The sequence below is a fragment of the Cryptomeria japonica genome, chromosome 10, assembly GCF_030272615.1.
Source record: "Cryptomeria japonica chromosome 10, Sugi_1.0, whole genome shotgun sequence".
In the NCBI taxonomy this organism is placed as follows: domain Eukaryota; kingdom Viridiplantae; phylum Streptophyta; class Pinopsida; order Cupressales; family Cupressaceae; genus Cryptomeria; species Cryptomeria japonica.
In genome coordinates, this window is record NC_081414.1 from 850,938,945 (window position 1) to 850,961,272 (window position 22,328).

The 22,328-nt window shown below is 33.9% G+C and overlaps 1 protein-coding gene across 1 annotated transcript; it reads left to right on the plus strand.

Moving 5' to 3' along the window:
• The first annotated feature begins 13,791 nt into the window (after window positions 1-13,791).
• LOC131065168 (cold-responsive protein kinase 1-like) lies at window positions 13,792-22,035 on the plus strand. The gene is made up of 7 exons (XM_059212953.1): window positions 13,792-14,389; window positions 20,444-20,566; window positions 20,672-20,799; window positions 20,879-21,092; window positions 21,187-21,418; window positions 21,506-21,656; window positions 21,751-22,035. Exons 1-7 carry the CDS (start codon window positions 13,792-13,794, stop codon window positions 22,033-22,035), a joined length of 1,731 nt encoding a protein of 576 aa, XP_059068936.1.
• The last annotated feature ends 293 nt before the right edge of the window (window positions 22,036-22,328 follow it).

The following is a 22,328-nucleotide window of genomic DNA, read 5'->3' on the forward strand; positions in this document are numbered from 1 at the left end:
ATGACTTGTCATAGCACAAAGAGCTTGTCCCTTTCCTTTATCCTTTCGTTTATCTTTGGAAGAAGAAGCCAATTTAGACATTCTAGAAGGTAAGTTGATTCTATTCTTCTCAAGAAGATTCTTCAACTCATCAATATCCTTCAATGGCAATAGATCCTTTCCCAATCACATCCATGTATGTATGATTGCCCATCAAAATATGTGGCATGTGGCAAGGCTCAAATGTAGAAAACATAGACTATGAAGATGCCATATGATGAGAAGCCCCTGAATCTAGAAGCCATCTCCTTGAATCATGACTTGTAGTAGCACAAAGAGCTTGTCCCTTTCCTTTATCCTTTCCTTTATCTTTGGAAGAAGAAGCCAATTTAGACATTCTAGAAGGTAGGTTGATTCGATTCTTCTCAAGAAGATTCTTCAACTCATCAATATCCTTCTTATAACAATGATGTTCATCATGTCCTGACTTCTTGCAATATCCACAAAATAGATTGTCTTTATAAGATTTCCTCTTAGGTGAGAATGGTGAATCACCTTGTTGTGGAGAGGAAGATTGTGCTCCATCTTGTTGTGGTTTTGACTTAGGTTGCTTTTGATTCTTGACTTTTCCTTGATTACTTTGATTCCCTTTGTTAGCCACCAAAGATTGTGACTTTTAAGATTTGAGAATCCCCATCGTGGTCAACTTAGATTGCTCAAGTATCAACATCTTTGTGAATGAATCAAATGAGGGAGAAGTGTATGAGGAACCTTGAGATAACCTATGGGTGTGAAAGCTAGATACAAAGGCTGCATACTCTGAAGGAAGCTTGTCCAACAAGTTTTAAACAAATTGAGCATCTTTTTTGTGAATTCCACAATCCTTTAGCTTTTCTCTTAGGTCAGTTTCTTTTGTGACATAATCTTGGATTGTATCAAAATCCTTGGGATCCAAAGTTGTGAGTTCACTATCAAGCTTGTAGCCCTTATTCTCATCAACTTGACCATACAATTTCTTAAAAATATCCCAAGCCTCTTTAATTGTTGTACACTTATCAATGTGAAAAATGAGCATCTGATACATACTTTCTAAGAGTTCCAAGTGCCATAGAATTCTTAGTAAGCCATTCAATTTGAGAATTAGGATCAGCCTTAGGATCAGGTGGTGCTGTAATAGTTTCATTTACATAATGAATGAGTCATTTTTCCATTAGTTTACTCCATGCCTTAATTTTCCATGATGCAAAATTATGAGAAGTTAAAAGTGGGAATTTAGGAGAACCCATAGCACCAAAATGAAAAAATACAAGATAGAGAGAGGCACAATCACACAAGACACCCCCCCAAAATACTCCATCAAGAAATCCCCCCAAAATGGTGATTTTGGCACTTTATACTTAGTGCGTATACAATGGGCCACTTGCAAAACAAGGAAAAGTGGACTTCTAATTTCAATTTACAACTTCTCAAAATGTGATCTAAGAGACTTCAACAAATACTGCTAGTGATCTAAACTGAGATCCAAGCAAAATGCAAGTACCAAATATGCCAAAAATGGCCAAATATTGAAAGTAAAATTTCTACTCAAAATCACTACAAAACAGATGGCAGATTATGAAAGTAGATGAAAAAATATTCACTTTCAAAAAAATAGCACCTAAAAAAGAGTACATATGAGCCCAAACGAAGCCTCCAAAGTTGTAAAAATTGCGATTTCACGATTTCTAAAAACTCTCTATCCAAAAATCAGAAAACTTCTACACCACTGTATAGATCATGGAATTCTACCCCAAAACAAAAAAAATTGCTCGAAAAAACGATTCCGGATGAGTGAGATATCGCTATTTGAAAATTGCCTACAAAATCATAATTTCTGGAAAATTTCCGTCGCAGCGTCAAACTTCAAATGAGTCTAGATTTGGCCTCCAAAGTTCAATTTGGATGAAACAAAAGGCAAAACTAACTTTCTTGGTCCTCCTCAATCCAATGGTAACCTCATATTTGACCCATCAAGCTTCAATAATAACCTGGAATAGAAAACTCCAAAATACACAACCCCAAATAGCATCAAATTTCTCTCAATTAGCATACCAATGACACTCTAATGGCTCTAATACCATGTGAGACATGGACCAACTCTAATACCATGTGAGGGTTTGCCAAGATCTAGAGGCAATGGAAAGCACAAATAAGAGAGACAAAATATATGATAGAAATAAACTGTATTCTATCAAGATGAAAATACTGATCAACTGGATCATCAAGTGATGTTTATACAATAAATACGAGCCTGCTTATATAGGCAAGGCTATATGGACATGTGAGCACACAAACATGACATGTGACTCAATAAGAAACAAGGGTAGGTAGGAAATAGGTGTGGGTTGGTAGGAGAAACAATATAATAGTCCACATGAGGTGGATCACCCACTAAATGTGGAGTGTAACAACAAGCTCAACACCATAAAAGGTGGAAATTCTCCTACACACACTATCCCAATGTGGCACAAACACCCAAGTGTCTCATACCCAAACTACTATGAAATGCATTTCCTAAGTAAACTTAAGTAAGGTGTAATAATATCCATGATGAATAATTATTTACACCAACAATTCCCTTAGAATTGTAATACTTACTTGTAAAGCTTGATCTTGTCATCTTGCCCATCTGGCATCCTTGGCACATAGCATTCTCAGGTTTTTCAAGACTCGGTAGACCTCTTACTCTGTGCTTCTTACTTATTTTGATCAGATTATCAAAATTGTCATGACAAAACCTTTTATGCCATAACCAGGTATCATCTAACTTTGCATGCAAACACTTATTTTGAGTTGAGTCAAGGTGAAATGTGTTACCTTTTGTTTGTGTCCCGGTAGCAGCTAACTTTCCATTCTTGTCATGAACTTTGACAATTCCCTTCTAAAATTCTATTTGGTAACCTGTGTTGTTTAGCTGTGCTACACTCAACAAATTGTATTTCAAACCTTCAACCCAATAAACATCATTGCATCTTGCATTATCATGGAGTGTTATAGATCCTTTACCTCTCACTGGACATGGTGCATCATTACCAAATCTAACATAGCCTCCATCATAATCTTCTAACATAACAAACTTGTGTTTATCTCCTATCATATGATGTGAGCATCCACTATCTATAATCCAAGAATCATTAGTGTTTATATGAGATATTAGGGCTTTTTCTTCATACCTTTCTTCATCTGATCCATCCTTGATAGCCACATAAACTACTTCCTCTGTATCAGTATCATCTAATTTATCATCATTGGATTCCTCATCAACTATTAGACATGTCTTTCTATCTCTTCTTCTGAAGTCTCGGTGTCCTCTGTGATAGTTATCTTTCTATCAGGACAGTTAGAAGCCATATGTCCTATCTTATCACAATTGAAAAATTTCAAAGGTAGTTTTCCTTTATACTTACCTTTGCCTCTCGGTAACCTTTTGGCTAATAGTGCTTCAAACTCTTCTTGCTTTCTGATTTCCTCATATAGTTTGTGTACTACCTCCATGTTCTTACAAAATCTTTCACTTGCTCCACTATGATCTCCTTCAGAGTACTTATACTTTCTTTCATTGAAATCATTATATTCAAAAGAACTAAATGCAGATTCAACTTTATTTACTAAAGATCCACTGTTATCAAAATTAGTTAACTCAAATGCATGTAGCTTACCAATAGTAGCATCTAAAGAAACGGGCATATTAGGTACAGACCTCAATTCATTGATTGCAGAGACTCAGATTGCATAAGCTGGTAGAAGGGTTCTTAACAACTTACTTGTTATATCCTTTTCTTCAATAGTTCCACCTGCTCCTTTGATTTGATTGACAATCTCCTTTAGTCTTGTACTATACTAAGTTATGTTCTCACCTTCATTCATCCTCATAGATTCATGTTGTCCTCTTAGACTATCTACTTTTTCTCTTTGAACATGTTCATCTCCTCCATATACAGATATGAACTTATCCCACATTGCCTTTGCATCATTGCAGCCTTCTAGATCATTAAACTCTGAATCGGTCAATGCTGATGTTATTTCAATCATTGCTTGAATATGTTCTTTCTTTGCCTTTATCTCTTCCATAGTCAATGGATAGGTGCTCAGTGTGACAAAATCATTCTCCAGATAGTATACCACATATTCTTCAATTCTTGATAGATGTAGCTTCATCCTTTTCTACCATGTAGAGAAACTTGACTTGTTCAGCTTCGGTGCATCCCTCTTATACATCTTGGATCTTTAACTCAAGTGCCTTTAAACTTTCCTTCTAGAGTACATAGCTCTGATACCAATTGATAGTTCTAATACTTAATATAAGTATAGATCCAATAGCCAACAAGATGACAAGGGAGGGGGGGGGGGGTGAATCATACAAACTTAATCATCCCTAAAAACATCAGATTCAACCTCGGTAACATGTATATCAGTAATATAACCAAAACTATCAAACATGAAAACTCAAAAGCATATGAACATCATAAACCTCATAACACCAGATTTAATGTGGAAACCCAAATAGGGAAAAACCACTGTGGGATTTCAGACCCACTAAGAAATATACTCTTCTAGAGTATGCTCGGTTAAAAGAAAATCTTGTTAAAGATTACAAACACATTGCTAGATGTGACCTGGTTAAGGGATTTCCCTTAGATCTATTAGGATCTTCACTTTGTTAGAAGTGACCTTGTTAAAGGATTTCAAACATTCAATCAGAATGTCACCTTGCTAGAGGGTTTTACAAATAAGACTGTTAAGTCCACTCGGTTAAGAGATTTTTTGTCACTTTCACAAAATAACAGTAATAAAATCTATCTACAACTTCACATCTAAAATGCTAAAGCAGATTCCTATTTGTTCAATACAATCTAGACATAGAACTAATCTTGTCTATTTGTTGGGCTTCTATACTCTATTATTCTAACAGGTCTTCAAGCTTCTGTGCTCAGTAATCACTATGTAGCATCCCTGTGCATATACTTGCCCGCATACATTGTTTATCAATAGTTTCGTATTTATAAACAATTAGGTAACCACTTCATCTCCTTGATCACATTTCCCATGATCAATCATAGCCATCAGATCTTCAATCTTGTCCAGGTTCAATGCATCTTCCAATCTGAAAATGTTTTACCCCGCCTTGGAACTTGCATATTAGTCTTGGAACTTGTGCCAGGGTATTGCGGTTCAATGTAAGCTATAGATCTTCATGCCGACTTTTCATTTCCTTAGATTCATTAACAAACTTCATTCATGGCTCACCAATCATTGATCAATTCCAGCTCATCAGCTTCCTTCATTAAATACAACATGTAAACATTTAATGCATTCTGTTATAGCTCGGTTACAACTCGGTAACAACTCGGTGAATACTAAACTTCAATCGGTAGACGTTCCGTCTTCATTAATTGATAGCGATAACCTTAGGCTTTACCGACTAGGTTCCTTAGGGTTTACCAACTAGGTTCTTTTCTTGATAACATAGTATAGTATTAACCTTTATAGTTTGCAACATATGTATGATGTTAAAACAATCTAAAACATCATGATCTCATCATTGTCTGACTCAGTACTAGTTGCCCATTGAATACCTTATTCTTCTCAAGATATGGCAACATCATACTGAATTAGAAAATCAGTTTGTTGACATCAATGAAAAAATAATAATATCAAGACAGTAAACATTTTTAATCAATTATATCCATAATCATCAACAACCTTCTCAATATCCTTATTGAAATGCCAACAATCTTTCATTGTCTGTTATAAAGCTATGTATGTTTATCACATGGTGCTACATCCTAGTGTATATGTTTATTACATTACATTACACTCACTAGAATTTATCGATTGAATGGCTTATCCTACATTCAACTTATCAAACCTATCTACAAAAGGGCACATAATTATTGAATCCTCTCAATAGCTTATCCAATTGGCAATGCATGTCTATCACATGGATATCAATTCTAGCCTACTTTTCAGCTTCCTAGCTAGGGCACTTGTTTGAGGGAATCCTCGGCTCTCAATAGCTTATCCAATTTATAGCATATGTTTATCATAGAACTGTCAATTTTGGCCTTTTAGGACATAGACACATTTCTATCTATCCTATACACGCTTTTTTGTCATACATATAGTTTTAAGCAATCCAAATGTGTCGTTAGACACATACATGGCATTATTATGCACAGACGCACAAGTTCAACATAGACGCAGCTACACAACATAGACATAGTTTATTGCTACACATACATGATTAGGTTAACATACGTGCACATAGAAGACACAAATGCACTTTTGCAATACAGACATGTACAAACCTAACCTAGACACATTTTCAGGCCTAAATACCACTACCACGTATTTGTCTTTTCTACTTTGCTAGCATTATAAATGCATCATAAATGGAAAATTAATAAGAAATTTTGAGCTACATATCGGCTCTCCCATGTCTGTAGGGTGCTCAAACGATTGGACTCCCTCACATCAGTGTAATATGACTGCCATCTCTCCTCGACTCTCGACAACTCTCTAAGCTCTCAGAGTGCTTTACTCTTCTCCGATCTCTCTAAGGGTTGGGATGCAAATGATGATCTTTTCCCTCATGGCCAGTATATATAGGTTGTGTAACCCTAGTTGGTTGTGCTTGCCCTTTGTTGTCGTTTCTTCTCTATTTATCCCTTTTGAGTCAGTTTTTCCCTTGTGTGACCTTTTCATCCTATCCTTAACCTTTCCTATCTTTCTTTCTTTCGAGAGATTGTCTATGATCTTTTTCAAAAGAATTCATCCAATCTCTTGGGGGAGCATATCATTCTTGTCCTAGGGAAACTTTGTATTAGTTAATCTTATCTTATTTGAGCGAACACGACAAGCTTCATTCTCTCAAAGAGAGGCAAAATGTAGACACCTAAAATCCTACTACCCTAATTAAATAAATATTATTATTTTTTAATTATTTTATCCTAAGCCTTCTATTAATTGAATAGATTTTTAGTTGATAAATTAATTCACTAAGCCTCTTCTAGTCTTTGCCTATTTAAATAAATATTTTTATTTATTTAAATTATAGTTTCCCTAAATTAAAAATAAATATTTTATTTATTTAATTGGTCCCACTTCTTCTATTAATTTAATAAATCTTTCTTTATTTAATTAATTCAATATCTTTTTCCCTCCATGACACTTGTCATTTATCTCTTAATTTTCCTCTAACTACCCCCTTCATATTTATTATTTTCTCCACCTACCCTTTAATCCTAGCTGACCATTTATCCTTTCGCCTCTTAATCCTATCCCTTAATTTTCTAAGTTTTTTTCTATATAAGAGGATACTCTCTTCCTTTTACAACCCTAATCCAACAATCTAACACTTTTACACAATCAAACCTTCTTGCGATCAAGCAACTTCACAACCACAATATGTTCTTTGTTGAGCTCTTGCACGCAATACAAAATCTAAGAGAAAATATATCAAACAATATCAATGGAGATAGGAGACAATGGAGATCAAACCCTACTTGGCATGTAAATGGTATTATTGTTTTATTTGATGATTTGCATGTTCCTAGGTTTCTTCTTTGGTGTATGGTGAATGCTTTATTGTAGAACTAGGGTTTGTGTGTGGTTGGATCTTTATGGTTTTGCAATAGTTTATCATCATCAATTTTCACCATATATAATTATATTTAAAAAACACATCAAAATAATAAAAAATAATTAATTTTAATATAATTATATTTATAATTTCTCTTCCTTTTGAATCAATTGTCCATAAATCATATTTTTATAAAACTTGTGAATCATGAATGTACTATATTAGAAATCAAATCGAATTGAGAAATGGTTTGGTTTCTTCCACAACATGTTCAACTAATTGTTCTCTCTAGGGCTATTCTCTTTGTTAAAAAACTCATTTGAAACAAGTTTATTTATTGGTTATCCTCTTGACAAGATTGATCATGATTGGCAATTTAGATTAATCAAATAGAGCATTTAACTAGGTAAAAACTTTTCCCACATTTGGATGTTTGTTTGAATATTTCTTGAAGCAAAACAAGAGTTACATTCTAATAATATTGACATAAATGTCTCTAAAACTTTCATATATTAGCTAAATATACTCACTCATTTGGACTCTGAAGCTAGATATTTTACTAGTTATCATTTATGAATGATGAACCAATATGTATTAAGGGTGTTGAACACTTTTATTTGTTTAACAAAAATCTACTTTATAGAACCACTAATAGGGTGGTAAAATAATACCATCGTAGCTTGTCTGGAGCAACTCAAAAGAATAAAAATGTGTATGGAGTTTTAATATTCAAAATTAAAAGTAAACATCATCATTTCATTATATAATGAGATAACTACTAGGATAGTATTTTACTATTACCTCTATACATACAAATACATAAAAATTATTATTACAATTTAAAACTAGAGACAATACTTCATTGTGTTTCTTCTCTAATCTTGGAAGTGGGGAAAAAGTGAGCTAGTAATGACATTATAAATGGGTCTCAAAGATTGCTAGAGACTATATATTATTGTCCTAAAAATGGAAATGCTAATATAATTCTACTTATAAGAAAATTATGAGAAGACATTGAGTTTCACAACCAACATAGAACCTTTTAATACTAAAGTACATAATTTCCTCTATTCCAAAATTCATGCTCAATTGTGAATACAACAAGCGCTTTATTGTTTCATCTTTGTAGAGTTGTCAAACATTTTTGTCTTATGGTTTACTTTCATTCTGAATAAAATTCTTAGGCATTGATGGTGTGAAATTTTCTTGGCTTATTAGTAGACTACATGGTTCATTAATAGTTTTCGAATCCAACTTGTAAGTCTTAGCCCATGGTCACTAACCTTCAGTTATTCTAACTTCCCAACCAATCCTTGTGGGCCTAAGCAAAAATAATCAATTTTTTTTAAAAATATATGTTGGAAAATTTCCATTGCAACACTGAACCCATTGAATCTCTTTAGTCATTTAAAGCACTTTTACTTCAAGGGGCCATAACTTTTATTCATGATCTTAAATTTTCAACTTTTTAGAATTCCTAAACATATCACTCCAAATATTATACTGTTAAAGGATTGAATTTTAGATTTCATTATTTTTGTAAGCTTTTACAACCATTAAAGTATGAATTACAATGAACACCATTTTAGCCATAACTTTATCAAATATAAATAGTCAGCGCAGAGAATAGGATCAAGCTAATTTTCATATGAATATGCAAGGCAACTAGTAGTACAAGCAAAGTTGAACCATAGAGTTTATTTCTTTCTTGGTATGTCCGATTAGTAAAAATTAATAATTTATTATTTCTGATTAGTAAAAATTAATAATTTATATATTTCTTAAATTTAAAAAGAAATTGAGACAAATAAATACAATTAAAATCATTTTTAGAATTTGTTGTTTTGGGCCTCGTAATAAATTGCATTGCTTTCAGCATTACTCGTAACACTTGACAGTAATTTCACGTGTTTTTCTGAGATTTTCCATCGAAGATAATGCATTATATTATCACCCTAATCAATAGTTGATAGGCTTCGTCTCAAAACTAGGATAACTTCCTATTTCTCCCAAGATAAAGTCATTTTTCACACACTAGACTTTCTTCATCACGTTTACTATCGTAGTCTTCTGAGTTTTTCCTCATTAATGGCAACATTGGTGAACACAACCAATAGGGCATATTATCAATACAAGTACAGAATGAAGCTACCAATTAAAAATAGGGAGTTCCCTGTTTCAGGCCCTTTCAATTGGTGAAGTATTTCATGGGCATCTCCACCAGCGATCAATTAACTCATTTGGTAGACTTAAGTAAAAATCATCATCATCTGAGGGACTGAACAAGCAGGATAAAAGAACGGATGTCCCACCAGTGACCAAGGTCAAGGGAGAGAAGTGTGAACAAAATCTTTTGGACTAGTTCCGAAACATTTTTCTCTATTATGTTTTATGCTCGATCATTATAAGTTTATGTTTGTATCTACTTGAGCTTGGCTCCTTGTAAACACGTCCTTTGGTGTAGCATAGCTCCCAAACATTTCATACGTTGTATCTACTTGAGTTTGGCTCCTTGTAAACAAGTCTTTTGGTGTAGCATAGCTCTCAAACATTTCATACGTTGTATCTACTTAAATATGTAATTCATGTGATAAATTATAATAATATATGTTTTTGTGTTTTGTTTTTGATAAAGATAAACGGGTTTTACATGGACCTGAAATCAACAGTAAAATAGGGGAACACCCCAGACCGAGCTCAAAAGCAAAAAGAGCTCAAAAGCAAAAAGAAACAACATGCAACAAAACAAAACACAGACAAACACTCAAGTGTTTTTGTGTTTTGTTAAAACAAATTGAGTAATTAATAAATTATTATTAAATATACTAAGACAAGTTTAAATTAGTTTGTTGATTACAATATTGAAATATAATTTTTAGAAAATGTATTTTAAGTCAATCATATTAATTTAATGATAAAATTAGATGAAAAGAATTTATGGAAAACTAATTCTCTTATAATGTAAAGAGCCTCAATATCTTAATAAACAAGTATCATGTAGTGGGCATAACTTCTCTTAGTATTATTTATAATAAAAAAATATTTGTTGTTCTTGCAAGTAAATAGAATGTGTTACCTAGTTTATAGACGAGTCCATGTGACATAGCAATTTAGAAGGAGGTTAGTTCTAGTTTGAAATAAATAGATTCTTGTAAGATTAATCTATTCCAATTTTAGTAGGGGAGTGACAATTATAGTGTATAGAAATGAATTTGGTTCCTTGCATTTTTTGTACTTAATGTAATTATGGTTAACATGATTGAAATTGCGTGCATTCAATGTAAAAAGTCTCTCAAATATTTATTAAAATAAAGTAGTTTTTAATTAAAAAATTTAAAGTAAAATAATATAATATTTAAACAAAATAAAAAATATTATAAGAATTATATCTTTTATAATGATTTGTATTTAGTTTTTATTTAGATTTTTTTGAAAGACCTATTTCTATTTATTTTTGCTCAAATTCTAATTCTCATCCTATCCCTAATTCTAATTCTCTCTCTAATCTTAATTTTAACACTAACCTTAATCATAAACTTACTTATAAACTTAATTTCAATTCTAAATTCAAATATAAATTTGACTATAACCCTAATCATAATTCAAATTCTAATCTTAATTTTAATTTTAACATAATCCTACATCTACAATAGAAAATAAATAAATAAATTTTAATTGTAATCTTCTTTAATTATAAATCTAACATTAGAAATAATCCTTAAGCATTTTTTAATCTTAGTTTATACAATTTGGTGGCTTTCAAACAGCCACATACTATCTTCAATGCTGTTATTTTCAATTTTCCTTCCAATATCAATGTGATAATGCAAAATGGGCCAGACTTTTTCGGTAAAATTATTGAAATAATAAACAATAATTTTATTATAATGATATTCAATATCATGTCTAAACTCAAGAATGCCTAAATAACTAACAACTTGTTTAGTTTGATAGTAGACATAAAAATGAATTGAGTAATTATTGAGAATATTTAAGAACAAAATTCAAATTAATTTATCGATTACATCAAAATGATTAAAAATATAATTTTTGAGAAAATATATTTGAAGTCAATCATAATAATCTATTGATTAGATTAGATGAAAGGAACCTATTCAAAATTTGTTCTATTATGATGCAAATACTTTCAATAAACAAGTACTATGTAGTGGGAAGCATTTTGTCATAGTATAATTTGTAATAAAAAATATTTGTTGTTGATGCAAGTAAGAAGAATGTATTATTTCATTGATAGATGAGTTGACATAACATAGAAACTTAAAAGTAGGTTAGTTCTAGTTTGATATTAATAAACTCTTGTAAGATTAATCTATTCCAATTTTAATAGGGGAGTGAAGGTTATAGTTAATATATTTGACATTGACTTCAAATTTGATTCTACTAAACGTAATTGTGATTGGAACAATTATAGTAACCCTTAGATATATAAAATAAAATAAATTCTAACAATCTTATAAAGAAAAATTGACATAAATCTTAAATAAATTTAAATATTGTAATAATGATATCTTTTGGTATAATATGTGTTTACTTATTATCTAAATTTTATTTGGAGAGCTATTTTCATTTAATTTTTACTTCAATCTTGATCCTAATCTTATCTCTAATTCTAATTCTAACTTCTAATATAAATGAGAATGTAGAAATATTGTAAGGTTTGTTATTTTATTATGCATGCAAAATATTATTGTAATAGTTTTATAATAATGTTATCAAATATCAGCTTTAAATCCATATCATTGAACCCAAACAATGTCTAAATAAAACAATGTGATCGAATGATCACAAGCAAATATAATTACTTTCTATAGAGGATTATTTTCTCTTCTTAGTGCATTTCATTTTAAAGTTAATGATGATGTATTTATTTTTTGTTTGCTATCTAGTGATGGGATGTATAATTTGATAATAGAGTTTAAAATTAATTGAGTAATTATTAATTTATTTGTAAGAATGTTGAGAAAAATGTTTTAAATTAATTTATTGATTAAAAAAAAATATTGAAATATAACTTTAAGAAAAAATATTTTTAGTTCACCATATTATTCTATTGATTAAATTAGATAAAAAAAATTTATCTATAAAAATATAATCTTATTATAATGCAAAAACCTTCAATATCATAATAAACAAGTACCATGTAGAGAGTAGAACTCATCTTAGTATCACTTGTACTAAAAAATATTTGTCATTGATGCAAGTAACGAGAGTGTGTGAGAGTGTGTGTTATTCAATTGATAGATGAGTTGGAGTGATATGGCAACTTAAAAAGTAGGTTACTTCTAGTTTGAGATCGATGATTTTTTTTAAGATTAATCTATTCCAATTCTAGTAGGTGGGTGAAGATTACGGTTTATAGGTTTGACTTTGACTCCGAGTTGTACTTAACTGTGATTAGGACAATTGAAATTGAGTGTGTTCAATGTATAATATCTCTTAACTATTTAAAATAAAATAATTCTTAATAATTTTGTACAATTAAAAAAAGCTAAATCTTAAATAAATTAAAATATTGTAAGAGTGACATCTTTTAGCATGATATGTATCTATTATTTATGTAGATTTTATTTGAGGAACTATGTCTATTTAATTTTTATTTTAATCTTAATCCTAATTCTGCTCTTAATTCTAGCTCTGATTGTAATCATAATTTTAACATTAGCCTTAATCATAAAGATAACTGTTATCTTAATCTTAATTCTCATTTTAAATTTAACATTGATTATAATCCTAATCATAATTCTAATTTTAATCTTAATTTTAATAATAACCATAATCCGAAATTTATAATAAAAAAAAAATTGTACATTTTAAAACTAGTGATGCCATATCACCCATACATTAGTAAACGTTGAATAGTATTTTAACATGGTAAGACAAGCAGAAAATGTTTAAAATTTGTTCGCTCTGCTGGATAGGTTCAGAGTTTTTCAATGCCTGAATCCGGAAGAAAAGCTTAACGACTTTTCGAAATATTTGACTGTAATAATGTATTGGGTTAATGGTCGTAGTCGCGTTTCTTTGACTTTGAATGCACTAAATGATATAGCTGTAATGTTTATTAAAATAAATGGCAAATGGTTCCTCTGCAATAATCTCCTGTTTTTCTTCTATCAAAACAATTCAGGAGTTCTAGCGTCTCTCTAATGTCAATGGAAAAATCCAGAACCATGGCTGTAAGACTCTGGCAAGTGGAGAGTACTGTAAGGTTTACTATTTTATTTCCCATATTAATAATGGCCCCCATTAGAGCAGATCCAGAGACAACACTGTTGTCATACCTATGCAGTCCCGGCCTCCCCAACAACGCAACCCTCTTTCAGAATAATTTGAACTCTGCGCTAGCATCTGTGGTGAAAGCAATTGTTCCATCTGGATTTGCTACAAAAGACGAGGTGGCATCTACGGATTCAGTATACGTTCTGGCGCAGTGCAGAAAGGATAAGTCTTCTGCCGATTGCGTTAACTGCATTAAAGTTGCAGAGAACCAAATTCACAATTGCTCCGGTGTCTCCGTCACAGCATACTACGACGGCTGTTATCTGCGTTACGAGTATTTCAATTTTTATGATCTGAGTTACGATCAGAATTATAATTATGATGTCACACCACAAGCGCTTTGCGGCAATGTCGACGCCACCAATTCTGATTTAATTTCGGCAACTGGTCGAAGTTTGATCAGTGATCTTTGCACTGCAGCTCCTGGACTAAAAGATTATTTTGCTGCCGAGACTAGACAAGGGCTGTCTAATATGTTGAGATACATGTGTCTCAACCTTGCAATTTTTGGTAAATTGTTTCAAATGTAGTTGGGAGGTTTCTCATGTGTCGGTGCCTTGAAAAAAGATATAAGAGTTGTTAAAAGATGCCTTGTCCATAGTATAATATAGGAGGACCATTTTTAGAGATTATATGACACATTTCATGTTGGTTATGAGGGTCAAAAATAGGGGATAAGAGTTTGGACGTGAGTAACTACTTTTAACCTGGTTTTCTTATCTTGGAAAAACAAATGTCAAGGGTGGGCAACACATGTCATGGAGGTTTTGCCCATGGTATTGTAAAACCACAAATGGTTTCCAGGTTGTAAAATTCTTATATAATGAGGGCTTGGAGAGGAGTTTGTATCATGGAGTTTTGGTTTGCAAGACTGGGTGCTAGAAGGATGCTAATGAAGTCTCTTTGAGCTTGAGTTGAGGTGATGCTCTTGTAAGAACTTGCATTGTAAGTGTATTGTAATCTCTTGTTGATTTGTTAATATACTATGCAGGTTTTAGAGTGTGGGGTTTTTCACCCGTATGGATTTTCCCTACGATAATCGCTGTGTTATGTGTTTCTTGTTTTACTTCTACTCTATTTGCTTCTTGTGATCTCTGTGATAGTTAAGTTGAAATTTGCAAAATTGTCCTCTCAAGATTAGCGTAGGAAGTGTTTCCGCACACCTTTTCTTCCTTACAAGTGGTATAAGAGCCTGGCCAGTTTTGGTTCTATTTGTTGGGTACAGGGTTTTTTGAGCTAATCAAGGTTTGAGTGGGAGCTTGTGCAGAGTATTTCATTTCTGTATTGTAGGATCGTAAAGATGGCAAGTATATCAGGGAGGATTGATGTAGAGAAGTTTTCTAGCACAAACTTTGAAATGTGGAAGCTGAAGATAGAAGATCTATTGATTGATCGAGATCTATGGGATGCAGTCGATGAGAATAAGTTGAGGCCTGTAGATCCGACTTTAGCTACACAATATGATGTAATGGATAGAAAAGCTAAAGGTCTCATAAGATTGTGCCTTGCAGACTCAATTCTGATTAATGTCCACGAAGAATATACTGCGAAGAAGCTCTGGAAGAAGCTAAGTGAGATCTACCAAGCAAAATCACCTGTGAATAAAATTTTCTTGAGGAAGAAGTTGCATTCCTTGAGAATGGAAGAAGGTGGACGAATTTCTGAGTATCTGGAAAGTTTTAATATGTTGGTGACTCAGTTCACCTTAGCTGGGGTACCAATGGATGAAGAAGAAAGGTGCCAAATCCTGCTATGTTCATTGCTAGACTCATGGGACAGCCTTGTGATGGCCATAGGGAGCACTACAGTCGTCTTGAAGATGGAGGATGTTGTTGGTTCTCTACTTTCTAAGGAGATGAGAAGGTCTGAATGCCAAAGAGGCTCTGAGTGTTTGAGGAAGACCAAAAGAAGGAGGCAAGAATGAAAAGAAGAATGGCCATTCTAAGTCCAAGAATAAGGGGAGATCAAAATCTCCTGGTAAGTCCAAGGTAATTTGCTGGAATTGTGGAAAGCCCGAACATTTCCGAAAGGACTGTAAAGAAGAAAAAAAGAAAAAGAAGAAGCAAGCAAGATTCTGATTCTAAGTTCGAGAAGGAAGATGGAGATGCTTTTATTGCAGCCTTGGCCACTCGTGCAGGTGACAATGCATGGTTGATAGACTCAGGTGCATCTTTCCACATGACTCCTATTAGGAACTGGTTTAGTAAGTATGAAAAGTTTGATGGTGGTAAGGTGTATCTGGGTGATAACTCCTTTCTTGATATTGTTGGTCATGGAAGTGTTCATGTTAAATTTTCTGATGGTAGAACTAGAAGATTTGATGGTGTCTTGCATCCCGGGACTAGCAAGAAATTTGTTATCTGTTAGCAAACTAATAGATGTGGGTGTCCATGTATAGTTTTCTGAAGTAGGTGTGAAAATGGTGAGAGGTGCTATGGTAATAGCAAGAGGAAGCAAAATGGGTACATTGTACTAGCTTGATGCATGCACAGTTGAGTGCAATAGCACTTCTAATAAGACTGTGATAAAGACTATGTTGGAAAAGGAGAGGGTGTCTCTTTCAGCAGATGGTCATGGTTTTTGGGTACCCAAGGGTGCTCTGTCTACCAAATCAAAGTTGCCTGTAGAGAAGACAATGTTGTGGCACCTGAGACTCAGTCACATAGGTGAGAAGGGTCTACGAACTTTGAAAAATAAGAACCTTGTTAATGGGTTGAATGATTGCAATCTTGAATTTGATTTTTGTGAGCATTGTATTTATGGAAAACAAAACCGTATTCAGTTTTACTCCAGTTCTTATAAGTCTTCGAATTTTTTGGATCTAATCCATTCGGATGTATTTGGTCCAGTTGATGTTTCTTCTATTGGTAAATCAGTTTATTATGTTTCTTTCATTGATGATTTCAGTAGAAGAACATGGGTTTATTTTCTTAAGAGTAAAGCTAAAGTTTTTAGTTGTTTCAAAGAATTTAAACCAATGGTTGAGTTGCAGACTGGAAAGAAGATAAAATGTTTAAGGACATATAATGGTGGTGAATATTGCTCCAATGATTTTGACACATTTTGTAAAGATTGTGGTATTAAGAGACAGAAGACAACTCCATATTCTCCACAACAAAATGGAGTTGCAGAAAGAATGAACAGGACCTTGATGGAGAAGGCTAGGAGTATGCTAAGTGGTGCTGGTCTAGAACAAAAGTTCTGGGCTGAAACTGTAGCCACTACCTGCTACCTGATAAACAAGTCTCCTACATCAGCTCTTGTTGATAAAATGCCAATGGAAGCATGGTCGGGCCACAAGCCTTCACTTAGTCATCTAAGAGTTTTTGGTTGTGAGGCATATGCTCATGTGCCAAAGGAGAAGGAGACAAAATTGGATAACAAAGCTGTTAAATGTATATTCATTGGATACAGTTATAATGTGAAAGGATACAAGCTTTGGGATCCTGTTGCACAAAAGGTATTTTATTCTAGAAGTGTTATTTTTAGAGAAACTAAGTCTTCTTCTGTTACAGTGTAGCCAGAACAAAAGGAAGAAAAGAAAGATGTGATTCAACTCCCTGCTACACCTGAAAAAGTTGAATCGAGGCCCTTAGAAAGACAGGAAGATGATGAGAGCTCTATGAGTTCTGAATCATCAGAGGAAGAAGAAAAACCTGAACCTAAACTTGTTCGAAGGTCTAATAGACAAAGAAAACCACCTAAAAGGTATGGATATTCTCTTGATGATTGGAGATGCATATTCGCTTTAAATGCTAATATTGATGAACCAAAATTTGTAGAAGAGGCTCTTGGTATGAATGATTCAGAGTCCTGAAAAATTGCCATGGATGAAGAGATGGCAGCTCTTAAGAAGAATGACATATGGGACCTTGTACCATTGCCTGAAGGACGAAAGCCTTTTGGTTGCAAATGGGTGTTCAAAAGGAAGATAGGTTTAGATGGAAGAATAGAGAAGTACAAAGCACGTTTGGTTGCAAAAGGTTACTCCTAGGTTGAGGAAGTAGATTATGGTGAGATTTTTTCTCCTGTAGCCAAAATGACATCCATTCGTTTCTTGCTTTCTATTGCAGCAGCTTATGATCTAGAGGTCGAACAAATGGATGTAAAAAATTGGTTTCCTTCATGGAGATTTGAAGGAATTTATATGACACAGCCAGAGCACTATGTGGTAAAAGGTAAAAGTAATTTGGTCTCTAAGTTGAAGAAATCCTTGTATGGTTTAAAACAAAGTCCTAGGATGTGGTACTAGAAGTTTGATACATATGTATTGAGTTTGGGGTTTGTGCGGTCTAAATCTGATCACTGTATATATTTCAAATCTAATGGTGATCGTTTCCTGGTTATTGCCTTGTATGTTGATGACATGTTGTTTATTGGGAAAGGAAAAGGTTTGATTGCAGAATTAAAATCTCAACTCTTGGCAAAATTTGATATGAAAGATCTTGGTGCAGCAAGACACATTTTGTGAATGGAGATTGTAAGAGATAGACAAAACAAAAAGCTTTTGCTAAGCCAATGTAAGTATGTTGGTACTATTCTGAGAGGATTTAATATGCAAAATTCTAGACCATTGAGTGTTCCTATTACAATAGGAACAAAGCTTTCTAGTTCACAGTGTCCTACATCCCCATTGGAGATGAAAGAGATGAGTCGAGTACCATACCAAAGTGCTATTGGAAGTTTAATGTATGCTATGGTTTGTACAAGACCAGATATTGGCCAAGCAGTGGGAGTACTTTCTCGTTACATGTCTAATCCAGGAAGAGCACATTGGGATGCAGTAAAAAGAGTTTTTAGATACTTGTGAGGTACTGCGGAGTACTCTATATGTTTTCATGGAACAGGAAATGAGCATTCCTTGGATATTAGAGGCTTTGTGGATTCAGACTGGGCTGGTGATGTTGATAGAAGAAGATCCACCGGTGCATATGTGTTTACATTATTTGGTGGTGCAATTAGCTGGATGAGCCAGCGACAGGCTGTGGTCGCTTTGTCCACTACAGAGGTAGAGTATATGGCAGCTACTCATGCCTGCAAAGAAGCCATTTGGCTTAAGAGATTGTGTTCAGATATAGAGTTTAAACAGGGTGTAGTGGCAATTTATAGTGACAGTTAGAGTGCAATCTGCCTAGCAAAGAACCCAACTTTTCATGCTAGGACCAAACACATTGATGTACAATATCATTTTGTGAGAGATATGGTTGAGGATGGCAGGGTGAAGCTGGAGAAGGTAGAAACTTTGGTGAATGTTGTTGATTCATTAACTAAGCCCGTGAGCACAGAGAAGTTCAGATGGTGTTCGGAGTCTATGGGCCTCTTGGCCCCTGACTGTTGAGTCCATGGTAATATGGATCCCTTGACTCTTGCAATGTATTCGACAAGTGGGAGAATGTTGAGATACATGTGTCTCAACCTTGCAATTTTTGGTAAATTGTTTCAAATGTAGTTGGGAGGTTTCCCATGTGTCGGTGCCTTGAAAAAAGATATAAGAGTTGTTAAAAGATGCCTTGTCCATAGTATAATATAGGAGGGCCATTTTCAGAGATTATATGACACATTTCATGTTGGTTATGAGGGTCAAAAATAGGGGATAAGAGTTTGGACGTAAGTAACTACTTTTAACCTGGTTTTCTTATCTTGGAAAAATAAATGTCAAGGGTGGGCAACACATATCATGGAGGTTTTGCCCATGGTATTGTAAAACCACAAATGGTTTCCAGGTTGTAAAATTCCTATATAATGAGGGCTTGGAGAGGAGTTTGTATCATGAAATTTTGGTTTGCAAGGCTAGGTGCTAGAAGGATGCTAATGAAGCCTCTCTGAGCTTGAGTTGAGGTGATGCTCTTGTAAGAACTTGCATTGCAAGTGTATTGTAATCTCTTGTTGATTTGTTAATATACTATGCAGGTTTTAGAGTGTGGGGTTTTTCATCCATATGGGTTTTCCCCACGATAATCGCTGTGTTCTGTGTTTCTTGTTTTACTTCTACTCTATTTGCTTCTTGTGATCTCTGTGATAGTTAAGTTGAAATTTGCAAAATCGTCCTCTCAAGATTAGCGTAGGAAGCGTTTCCGCACACCTTTGCTTCCTTACATAATACCACTATCTATGAACTTGCCTTCTGTCTACGTTCTATTCCAGAAGATTCCTGTAAAAATTGCCTGAGTAATGCTCAGATCAACATAAATAAGTGTTTTCCTGTCTCCGAGGGACGGGCTATAGACGTCGGCTGCTACTTGCGATACAGTTCCGAACCCTTTTCTACAAGTAATATTGCGACTATAGAGTTGGCAGGTTTCTTACCCACAGGTTAGAGTTTAATTATATTGAATTGAAGAACTTCAATTTTGTTAACACCTTGATAGTTTTCCTTAGAAGCAAGTTTGGATTAACAATTTCAGAAATGTAATTTCATAAAATCAAGTAATGAAGAGCTTCAGTCGATCACCTAAATCGATTTTCTTTAAACTTTTGTCAGACTGTTACTCCTGTTCACAATGATTTCTTCACGGTTGAGGTATTCTCCGTTTTGTTTTTCAGGGAAGAAGGCGAGTTCCCCAAAGTCGATAATACTTGGTGTTGTGGGAGGGGTAATCCTGCTTGGCCTTCTAACTTGTCTCATTGTCTTCGGGAAGCAGATAATGCGGCCAGGCCAGAAAAAAGGTGAACTGTTAAACGCCAAATTTAATATATTATAGATGGTGTAGTAAAAGTCTTGTAAGTCAATTCGATCTTGATTAATACTAATATAACAAATATATGGAACAGCGGATATTGAAGGAGCAACGGATCTCCGTGGGCCAGAAGATTTTGAGTTCAAGATACTGAAAAAGGCAACTAACAATTTTGATCAAACAAATAAGCTTGGACAAGGAGGATTTGGGGAAGTATTTAAGGTAAATTATTGTTTATTTGCAGTTCATATTAGGCTTCTGTGTTGATGTATTCAAACGACGAGTTAGTCGATATTTGCAGGGTACGTTGAAAAATGGCAAAGTTGTGGCAGTAAAGAAGCTAACGTCAGGTCACTCTGCCCGTGCAATTTCTGAATTTGAAAGCGAAGTGAAACTCATTTCCAATGTTCATCACAGAAATCTTGTGCGTTTACTCGGATGTTGCAGACAAGGCCAAGAAAGACTCCTCATTTATGAGTACATGCCCAATAGCAGCCTTGACAGAATATTATTTGGTTTGCTAGTCCTTAACTTTGATCTTTTGTTACTTTCATCTGTTACAACAAACGTGATAGGTTTTCAAAATCTAGTGAAATGCCCTTCATGTAGGGAAAAAAAGAAGACTTCTGAGCTGGAAGGAAAGGTTCAACATTATCCTGGGCACTGCGCGTGGTCTGGCCTATCTCCATGAGGAATTCCATGTTTGTATCATCCATCGTGATATTAAATCAAGCAATATATTACTTGACCACAACTTTCAGGCAAAAATAGCAGATTTTGGGCTGGCCAGACTTCTTCCGAATGATAAAAGTCATGTTAGCACAAGAGTTGCAGGAACACTGTAAGGAAACTCCTACTTCATCCACTATTTTTCTAATCCCAAAGATTTCAATAGAGATAGTAACACCGATTTTATGGAGTTTTGCAGAGGATACACAGCTCCTGAATATGCTAGCCATGGGCAATTAACAGAGAAAGCCGACACCTATAGCTTTGGTGTGGTGGTTCTTGAAATTGTCAGTGGTAGAAAGAGCATTGACTTGAAGCAACAACCTGATATGGAATATCTTCTTCAATGGGTATTTTAAAATTCCAATAACAATCTTCTAATCCTTTAATCCCATCATTCACTCTCTTAAAATCCTGATCATTTGCTTAAAAAACGTATGGCAGGTTCGGAGCCTATACGAGGCTAACAAGGTTTTAGAGGTAGTGGAAAATGAAAAGGAGATGGAGGGGTATAACGAAGAAGAGGTGTTGAGGGTGATAAATCTTGCGCTTCTATGCATACAAGATTCTGCTAGACACAGGCCATCAATGTCTGAGGTCGTGACAACGCTATTAAATAAAGATGAGATTGATTTTCAGAAATATCTGCATACATGTTTCGTAGACATGACGTTCAAAGAATTTACAGAATCCAATGCAACAGTTACAAAATCTCTTAGTTCTCGCTAGTAGCGGCTATTTCTCTGGTTGATGCACATATGGAGAGTAGCAAGGATGGACTATTAACAAACAATCGATTATATAATTCATCCTTCCTATTTTCAAATAGGATTTAAAATATTGGAATATATTTTTCCCCTTTCTATCCTTATATATAATCAGGAATTTTTCAAAAAGACTTGTAACAAATTGAAAGATCTTGGTGTTGGTAAATTTATTTTCTATAAAAAAACTAGAATTAATTGTGCAAATAGAAATTTGTGATTTTATTAAAAGAGAGATATGTTCAACTGATTTTGTAA

Excerpts from the sequence above, each read along its gene's own strand:
- LOC131065168 (XM_059212953.1), top strand. The coding sequence starts at position 13,792 with ATGGCTGTAAGACTCTGGCAAGTGGAGAGTACTGTAAGGTTTACTATT. Across the intron at positions 21,093-21,186 it reads CCTTGACAGAATATTATTTG|GGAAAAAAAGAAGACTTCTG; the intron begins GTTTGCTAGTCC and ends CCCTTCATGTAG. Across the intron at positions 21,657-21,750 it reads TGGAATATCTTCTTCAATGG|GTTCGGAGCCTATACGAGGC; the intron begins GTATTTTAAAAT and ends AACGTATGGCAG.